This window comes from Atta cephalotes (genome assembly GCF_000143395.1).
Source record: "Atta cephalotes unplaced genomic scaffold scaffold00092, whole genome shotgun sequence".
In the NCBI taxonomy this organism is placed as follows: Eukaryota; Metazoa; Arthropoda; class Insecta; order Hymenoptera; family Formicidae; genus Atta; species Atta cephalotes.
The window spans coordinates 339,410-349,407 of NW_012130156.1; the positions used below are offsets into that span (position 1 = coordinate 339,410).

The 9,998-nt window shown below is 29.6% G+C and overlaps 1 protein-coding gene across 1 annotated transcript in view; it reads left to right on the plus strand.

Moving 5' to 3' along the window:
• The first annotated feature begins 1,249 nt into the window (after positions 1-1,249).
• The window catches only part of LOC105624873, a 41,438-nt gene continuing 32,689 nt past the window's right edge, over positions 1,250-9,998 (plus strand). The window contains exons 1-17 of the mRNA XM_012206223.1: positions 1,250-1,434; positions 1,556-1,748; positions 1,982-2,095; positions 2,178-2,346; positions 2,533-2,633; positions 2,725-2,934; positions 3,030-3,215; positions 3,288-3,402; positions 3,471-3,712; positions 3,795-3,917; positions 4,065-4,256; positions 4,416-4,624; positions 6,133-6,583; positions 6,700-6,878; positions 7,015-7,174; positions 7,695-7,920; positions 8,065-8,303. Of these exons, the coding sequence (XP_012061613.1) occupies positions 1,250-1,434; positions 1,556-1,748; positions 1,982-2,095; positions 2,178-2,346; positions 2,533-2,633; positions 2,725-2,934; positions 3,030-3,215; positions 3,288-3,402; positions 3,471-3,712; positions 3,795-3,917; positions 4,065-4,256; positions 4,416-4,624; positions 6,133-6,583; positions 6,700-6,878; positions 7,015-7,174; positions 7,695-7,920; positions 8,065-8,303 (3,294 nt within the window). The remainder of the gene's footprint in view (positions 1,435-1,555; positions 1,749-1,981; positions 2,096-2,177; positions 2,347-2,532; positions 2,634-2,724; positions 2,935-3,029; positions 3,216-3,287; positions 3,403-3,470; positions 3,713-3,794; positions 3,918-4,064; positions 4,257-4,415; positions 4,625-6,132; positions 6,584-6,699; positions 6,879-7,014; positions 7,175-7,694; positions 7,921-8,064; positions 8,304-9,998) is intronic.

Below are 9,998 nucleotides of genomic sequence, written 5' to 3' on the forward strand. Positions count from 1 at the left end.
ATTACTTGACTAGTACGTATATATATATATATATATATATATATATATATATATATATATATATATATAATTCATAAATTTTTTCCTTACACACACATGTTTCTTTTTTGTTATACTTTTTGTTTAATATATTACTACATTAAACATATTGAATAGTAATATATTAACTAATAAATTTTTGAATTATTTACATTATTAAAGATAATGTATTCAATATGTTTTGTAATTAAATTATTATATAATTATTATATCATTATTATCATACTATAAATGTTCGAAAATTTTTCCTTCTGAAATAATTTAGATTTTTATTCGTCGAAATAACTGTCGAATTCTTTCGAATGTTCCTACTGTACTAGAAATAGTAATAAAAGCATTCTGCTTGTAAATAATTAAATTTGCATAATTATAAAGTGATTTGCGATATCTATTAATTCTATATATGCCCAAAAATCATATAAAACCTTTGGCATAAATATCTTTATGTTATTTCTCTGTAATTTCCGTTTATTTAAAATATTTCTGCATATTTCTGCTCCAGGAAGATAAGGAGTCGAAAAATGCAGTTCCAGAGAGATAGAGAGGAAGGGAAGAGCCATGCATAAAAGAAGGGGAACACACGGTTAATCGGTGCCAAAGTACCGTTGTATCTGAATGGACCAGAGATGGCTTTCGGTTTTCCTGCAGCCTCCATTGCAGCTATAGCTTCGCACTACATCTATCGTGCATTGTGCTCGTACACATTTCATTTCATATAAATACACGTGCATACATTTACACACATGTAAAAATTTTTCTTCTGTCACTAATGCGAACACGTGCGACAGACTCACATTAACGAGGCACGATAGTTTGCTTGTTGCTCACGTGGACATACAGATATAATATCTGGAGTTGAAACAGCTGCTCACTGATATTCCACATTTCCGCGATGTATATCAAGTATATATTACGTGCACTGCATGTATAATGTTTCTTTATAATACTTTTCAAGTGTTTCCGAATTTTTCGATATGGTTCAGTGTAGACATCATTATATTAAATTGGTGAGTACTATTTTATATATAATATATATATATGTGTGTGTGTGTGTGTGTGTGTGTGTGTGTACAGATTATAATTATAATTAAAATGTTGATGCATAAAACATTAAATATAAAAAATATGTTTAGGAAATTTTATTTTATTATTTAAAACTTACTGTCTAATTATATATTAAGACGATTCTTTTTAACAAATAGTTATGGAGATGCCAATGAAAAATTTGAAAGCAGCGAATATTCTAGAGGATTTAGAATCAAAGCTTGCATATATTCCAGGCGGTCGTGATCACGACGGACGACCTTTAATAGTAATAAATGTTCCACCAGAATTTGATTCAGCAACGAAATCAAAATTAGAGTCCCTCATTTTATATTTTATATCAATTTTCAGGTATAGAATATTTGATATCTCATTAATGTATACAACTGATATATACACACTTAAAAAAAAAATATATATATATATTTATACATATAAGTGATTTAATATTTATTGATGATTAATTACATAGCGACGAGACGAAGGAAAATGGATTGGTTCTAATTGTAGACGCGCGTCATAGTGCATGGCGCGTAACTAGATCTTGTATTAGACTTTCTACGAATCTGATAGGATCTAAAGTCATTTCTGTGATCGTGATACGGCCGGATGGTTTTTGGGATAAACGTGTCGACAGTTGTACCAAATCTCACAAAGAAGGCGAAGTGAGTAAATCAATTTAATAAAAATATTACAACAATAATGACATTAAACTAATATGTGAACATAGCTAATTGTAAGTAGAAAAATGTCTTTTCGGTTTGGATTAAATTAAAAAAATATTATTAATATTAATTGTATATATTACAATTACAATTAATAAAATATTAATTGTGCGTTATTATTGTATAAAGGCGTAATAACTTTGATTTTCTTTTATTTTTGTTAATTGTTTTAGCCACTATACATTACTCTAACGAGGCTGCATGTGTACATCGATTTTTCTCAATTACCGTACGAATTAGCAGGTAACAAGGCGTACAATCACATCGAATGGATTAAGAAACGTATGGTAAATTAAACATTTTTATCCACATACAAATTAAATGCAAATGATATGTTAATTTCTTAGCTTGATATTTATTTTTTCTTAGAAAATAGAAAATTATTCGAAAGATGCATTAGAGCTTGTATCGAAGATGACAAATTTACATCAAAAATTGAATACTTTTGATGGTATTCGTATGCAATCGAATGACGTGGAGTCTTATTGGGAAATGGGCATAGTATTGTTATCAACGGCACGTCATGTACTTCAATCAGGTTTATACATTTTTATCTATTAGATTTTTTTTTATGAGATTAAAAATATATTATATAAATATTAAGAAATAAATAAAAGAATGTATGTAGTTTGTAACTGATGCTAATAAAAATTTAATAATTTATTTTAAGCAATGGTGTCTCTTATGTAAAAATAATGGAAAAAGTTAAATTTCATTTATTTAGGTAGGAATTTAGTAAGTTCCATGAGTAGAGAATCCTCTAAGGATATTTTGGATACGATTAAAGGAATTCATAAGCTACTCGATTCTATTGAATTAAAACAGGTTATTTAATCACATTTACTTGGCATATTTAAATTTATTTTATATGTATTTAGTACAATGTTTTAATACAATGCTATTCTATCGTTTGCAGATGGACATTGAAAATTCATGGACAGAAATGGAACGAAATCTGGATACTGCGAGAGTAATCGAAAATCTGGAACAGGGTGTATCAAGCGTTACTGATTGGATCTTGGGTCCAGCAGACGTAATGTTGAACTCTTGTTGTCAGGTTGGTTTCGACGTTTCTTCATCCGAGGAACTCCGAAGGCAACACGAAAAAATTGAGCTTCAATGCCGGGTAAATGAGTAAAATTTTATAATTTTCATTTTGTTTTAAAAATTTGTTTCGTTTTAAAAAGTATTACATAGGATATAATTCTAATGTGTTTACAGGAGACTTATGGGCGATATGCAGAGCTGCTTCATAAAATTGATAGTCTACCTAAAAGTAAACTACCAGAAGATTTAAAATCTCAAAGAGATTTCATGGACTTTGTTTGTCGTAGCTTCGCTTCACGACTCGAAAGACGTAGAAATGTATTAATCACTTCGCAAAGATTCTTTAGACTCGTTTCTGAGGTAGAAATCAAATTTTTATTGACCTAGTTGTTAGCAATTGAAAGTGGTTTTTTTTGCTATTTATTATTACAGTACTTCGATAAGACGAGTGAAGTATTTGAGCAATTAGTCATGGGCAATAGGAATTACAACTTTTCTCAAGCAAGCATTAAACTCTTAACTTTGGAAAAAAGTCAAACGATTTTAGGTAAAGATGACTCATTATTTTGATAGTTACTAATATTTGTTCAGTTTCATGTTTAAATAATTTTTCAGACAGTTTAGAACGCGAGCTTGTAAAAGAAGGTGAAAAATTGTCGGACATTCTTTCTATGCCCGTAAAGGATGCACTTGGTCGAGAAGTTCATGTAAATTACGATGAAGATATCGTCAATGTCAAAGATATACTAGATGCGACAAATGCCAGAAAGAATATATTTAATGACAGTGTAGAATTACAAAAGCTGTCATTGAAACAGATAGCTTTGATATACATGTACGAGAGCGATGCCGAACAAGTACGGACTAAGATATAATACAAAAATGTTTTAATGCGTGCAAAAAAATATAATAAATCTATATGTCTATTGTACCTTCCAGGCTGTTAAATGGTTAAATGATTTATTCAATGTTTTACTTCGAAATCACATGGAAGTTGGTTGTAATGTCAAGGAAATACAATTGCAAAAAGAGGAACATCAATCTTTTCAAGAAACAGCAAAAGTAATTTTATAGCGTGATTACTATTACAAATTATTTTCATAAGATAAAACAAAAGCAATAATAGAGTTATTCTGTAGAGAGAGTTATTCTGTTTCACTTTCTGTAGAATTGTCAAGCACATAAGTATAATAAGATAAATATTTACAGGGAACTTACGAATATGGTGGTCAATTGGTGACTGGAGCACGTGTACTAAGATTATCTTGCAGAATATCTTTAGAGGGTAACGCTAATCTATCTTCAAAATTACGACATGCTTGGCGACAATTCCGATCTGTTAGTCAGGAACAATTAACCCGACTACGAGTATGCGCTGTTTTTCATAGAAACGTCGAAGATGTATGAACGTAAATTAATATAATTCAATATGTAAATTCAAAAGTTGCTTAAGTATTCTATTCTTTTAATATTTTAAAATAAAAGAATCATTATTTTATACATTATCTACTATATATATTGTCTCTGTCTTTTCTATATTTTAAATGAATTTATTTAAAGCATTGTACCGGATTACAAAATTTGGCGGAAACAGTGACGGCTTTGTATCATTTTGCAAAAGATGAAGATGCAGCGGCAAAAGTACGCATCAAAGAAAGTATAAGAGATATCCTTGATAATCGAGAGAAACTTTTATTGGAAGTTGGTCGGATGGTAAGATTAGGTCGTCTCCTTAAGACGAGGTTGAAGGAACCTCTTTATAATCAACCGTAAGTATAAAAAGAATCGTTCCGCATTAATATAATTACTAATAAACTTTTACATTAATGAAGATATTACGCCTCAGAGATTAGTATGATTTGAATTACACAATTATGCAAAAGAAATAGCGTTAAAAAAATGAAAATTATAAAGTAAAAATAATTCTATAAAAATGTTTTAATAATAACATAAATCGAAATAAGAAATGTTTAAAATTTTTCTTTTTTATTTTTATAAAACACAATTCGATAATAAATGAAATATAATAATTAGTAAATGTAGTGTAATATACGCTTGGTGTGTGGAACGCTTGCGTGTTTACCAGAGTGTATGTCAGTCTATGGCTGGCTCTCGTCGAGATAGCTTCTATAATTTAGAAACGGTGCATGTAAGTGAACTGCAATAAGATAATTGACATTTCATAACGCTTGATTCAATTTAAATACAGATTATTTTTTATTCTATATATATATATATATATATATATATATATATATATATATACACACACACACATACACACACACACACACACACACACACACACACTAGTTTTTTTATTAGTTATGTTTAATCCGTGTAATAGACATCCACGAAATTTCTTCATAAAAATATTATTTAGCAATCTTCTTCTAAATCTATACTTTATAATACGATTATTTTACAAATTTTGTTTTAGCATTGAATAATTACATTCTAAAAAATTGTTACAATATTTATAAATAATAAAATATCATGGTCCACACTTCTTTGGCTTCGTTCCACAGTGATGTCTTAACTTAAAACTCAACTGGTAAACGTGAATCTCGTTTCAATAATATTTTGGTGAACTAGTTTGCATCAAGAAGATTTCATCTACCGTATTGTACACATCACGAAGATTATTTTTGGTACATTTATCTTAGTAATAAAAAAGAAGAACTGTATAAAAAAATCATAACGTTCAAAAACTTAGATTAAACATTTTTTCAATAAATCTATCTTTAAGATTCTTAAGATTTAATATAGAAATCAATTATGACGCTTCGTAAAGCAAACGTGAGCTACGAAATTAGAACTTTACCCCAAATTGCATAGACCATGTGACGCCGCGATGTATTGTCAATGTACTGTCAATTATTAATTACGTAACATTTTCTTATGTCCTATTTTTAATTCAACTTATACTTTTAATTTAATTATTTTCCGATTACAAACTAAACTATCTCTAATCCTATGAAAAAAATCATTTGAAAAAAAACCAATATTGAAATTGATATGAATACGATTTGAAAGTAGTATCAATATATTTAATGTATTCTTAAATTTTTTTATTATTATTTTACACACAATTATAACGAAAGTATAAAAGTAATATTAATATAAAACAACAAAAAGTAATAATATCGTACAAAGCTTACGAGATTCATTAACAATGGATATTAATATTGGATAAATAATATTCAAAAATTTCTAAACTCCAGAATAAAAACATCTATTTAGAAAGTTAATTTGATCAATAAATTCGCTTTTCTAGGATGTCTAAAGTTGAGGATGCTTCGATCTTTGGTGATAATTTGACAGCAGTCGAAGCTATCTCGGCGAAATTAGCGGAAGTTACGCGTCTCGCGGAAAAACTGGATGCGAGACTATGTGAAGCTGGAGCTAAAACTCGACCGATGTCTATTCCTGCCGTTGTGACGTCTTCTGCTTCGTCCTTGCTCTCGATACCTGCTATGTCGCCGTCAAACGAGTCCATGCATACGGCTTCTAACACGACTACATTGATGTCGAATATGACAACTTCAGCCGTGTCTATAATTGCTGAAATGCAACCAATAACTTCGGAAATTGTAGCTACAAAAATCAAATCTGATGTAATTAAATCTATTACTCCTCCAATGGAAAAATTTGATGACAGTTCATTTCATATTCGTTCGCAATCTATGGAAAATGTCGAAATATCAAATAAAGATTTTAATTCTAAGGTATATATTAATATTGATTTTAATATTGATTTATAAATATTTTTCTTCTCCTTTTCTCTCTTAAAAAAATATTTTAAAACATTCTTAAAATAATTTCATCTTTTTTATTTTTATAGGAACTTATCGAAAAGTCTCGTAGCGAAAGTGCAATAGGAGAATATAATGTGGAGGGTTATACAACAGCAACTGAATGTTCAACAACTCCACCTCCACGTTCGAGAAGTGAATCTTTCGTAACATCGCCGGAATGCGAAGATCTTTCTGCACCCGTGATGACATATTCTGGTTCCACTTGGTATTTATATGAATTTTAATTATTTTTAATTATCAAATAAAATTATGAGTATCAATTAAAATCAATAATATGCATCCATTTTTAATATATTGCAACAAAATCTTTCATCAACTCAGAAAATTGCAAACATTTAAAGGTGGACCATGGAAAAGCCTAAACTAATAACTACAATTGCACCTCTTACTTCTTCTTCGACCAATGAAAATCAAAAATTTCCTGAAACAACATCAAATATTTCAACTATCAGTGGAATAAACCCAACAGTACAAATGAAAACAATGGATAAAATTACTAATGTATGTTATATAATTCAGTTAGTAAACTGATTCTCAAAGGAAAAAATTTATATATATATATAACAATAATTATATTAGGACTCTCAAATTTTAAACAATACAAAAAGATAAATAGTAGGCTAATGAGAATTAGCAACGACAAACGGCACATGCTTCATGTTCCGTGATGATTAATAACGTTGCATCTTCGTCAATTTGCGAGTGACTTAAACATTATGGACATGCGAGCTAATTATACTTTTATCATTCTTGCTGAGGAGGATCCCAAAGAGAATTGAAACGTTCAAAATAAAGAAAACATCAATTCAATATCTGATTATTGATTGTTCATTAAATAATTGCGTTTATTATTGCTGACTCTCATTAGCCTACTGTATTTATCTTTTTGTATTGTTTATAAAATATATGTATATTTTTTAAAGTCCTTTACTTCAATTACTTCAATTTTCATTTAATATTGTATCAAGCAGTGTAATTATTACACTTTTAAAGTATTACAAGTTATGATTTGTTTGCGTAGGAAAAGTCAAACAAAATTATAAAAGAAGTTACCGAGACAACCGTTTTGCGTGTTTTGCACGACATTCGATTAGGCGTAGCCTCTTATAAAGTGATATCAAATACCGTGCAAGACCATCGGCAATATATTGACGTGAAAGATATTCAAAAAGTAGAAGGTGTGCTAGAAGCAGAATCGCGCGAAAAAACAGATGACATTCACTATCATCTCGATTTATCTTCGTTCAGTTAGTATTTTGTAATTTTTATAATTTTAATAATTCTTTGTATACTATAGTATAATAATAATTTATATATAGTAATAAAAAATAATGAATATTATATCTCTTATTATTATATTCACTCTTTTATAATTAAATTTTTTTTAACAGAAGAACCTAAAAAGTATACTGGCAAAAGTTCGAAAAAAGTGCAATCGGATCAAAATATTGCAACGAAAATCCGAGAACATGTGTTGAATGAAAGCACATGCTCTAATTTAAAAGAATATGAGGATACACCGTTGCCTTCGCAAAATCTTTTACGACATTATGAGGATAGCGAAATTAAAATATCATCGATGCAGAAAGATAATTTAGAAGATGAAGATTTTCTTGAAAAAACAAGAAAGGTGAGTTTGTAAGTGTAATTTTGGTGACAAAGCTACTATCTTTGACCGACGTTTGATCAACCTTTTTTCTTTCAAATTCTTTGTTTATTACATTTTAATATGCTAGCTGTTTGATATGTGTTTAGAACAATTCTTATTCATTTAAATTTGTAAGTTTTGTTTTCCTTTATTATTGCAATTAAATATAACAATGATTATCTATCTAATTCTTACAACGAAAAATTATTTGCAGCTTTGATGAAGACAAATTTTATATTAAGAATTTGATAAAAACAAATATTACCAGCAAATATAGATTTTATGATTTTGATTAAAGAAAAAGATGTTTATACATATGTTTGCTGTTGAAAATATCACATGTATTATATAGAATCGGCAGGATTAAAAGAATTAAGAATTGTTAATTGCGTATTCGTTATGCTTCGCTGTCTGTAACTTTATTGCAAATACTTTATATAATAACTTTAATGTAATATTATATAATATCGACGCCTGAGTCGTAGAAGTTATATTGAGAAAAATATGAAGAAAGGTTTATGTCAAGAAATGAATGAAAAGTGGTCCATTTGCGCGAGGCGTGAAGACCGCAATTTTTTTTCTCATAAATTTTATATGATTGAGAACGGGAATCGTCTTGATTTTTAATGTTTTAATTTTAATCCTATTTTAATCTTGCTTTCTCGATATAAACCGTACTTCGTATGCGGATATAGATCGATCTTCGCGAAATGGATCGCTTTTCATTAATTGCTCGACATAAACTTTTCTTCATGTTTTTTTCAATATAGCACTTTCTACAGTTCAGACGTTGATATGTTGTCATGAATTTTTAGTATGTATCGCATGACGCATTTGTTATTCGTGTAAATAAAAGATGTTTAAAAGAAATTGTGTGTGATAATTTTTAACATAATAAAATTTAATTAAAAATATATTAGATGATCATATATTACACTTAAAGACTTTTTTCGTTTACAATCGACAATTTCACTTTCGAAACTGTTGCCCTGCGCAACTCTGCTCTGTAGAGCGTGTTCGACGAGCGCAACGAAGGTGAGCGGGAGGCAACCGGCCGGAGGCTAACCCGGCTAACCGGAGTGCGGACTGGCCGGAGGCCGTACTGCGCTCTGTCGGTTCAGTCTTGGTTCGGCTGGTTACTGCAACCGATCGGCTGGTGACGTGATACACTCGTGACATGTGTCACGCAAGTGTTACTGCCGTTGCTGTCGTCATTCTTACTAACAATACCGCTTAAACGCGAATCGAATTTAGGTGATTGTTATACCGTGCCAAGTAAAAATTAAACTTTCATATAAAAAATAACTTGGTGCATCATACATCAAATTAAAATGTCAAAAATCATGAATCTGCTTATTAAGAAAGACGAAATAAAGCAAAGTTTTCCCGTCTTTTTAATTAAAAAATTTACTACATAAAAGAACAAAAGCTTGTTAATTTGAATTATAAAAAGTAAAAAAAGAATTTATAATTATGCATTAAATATTGAAACACGCAAATTTATATTATAATTGCCGATTATATATATGTGTGTGTGTGTGTGTGTGTGTGTGTGTGTGTGTGTGTGTGTGTGTGTGTGTGTAGTGTGTAGTGTCGTGTACGTGTCGTGTACGTGTCGTAGTGTGTAGTCGTGTGTAGTAGTGTGTGTAGTGTGTAGTGTAGTGTAGTGTTAGTGTG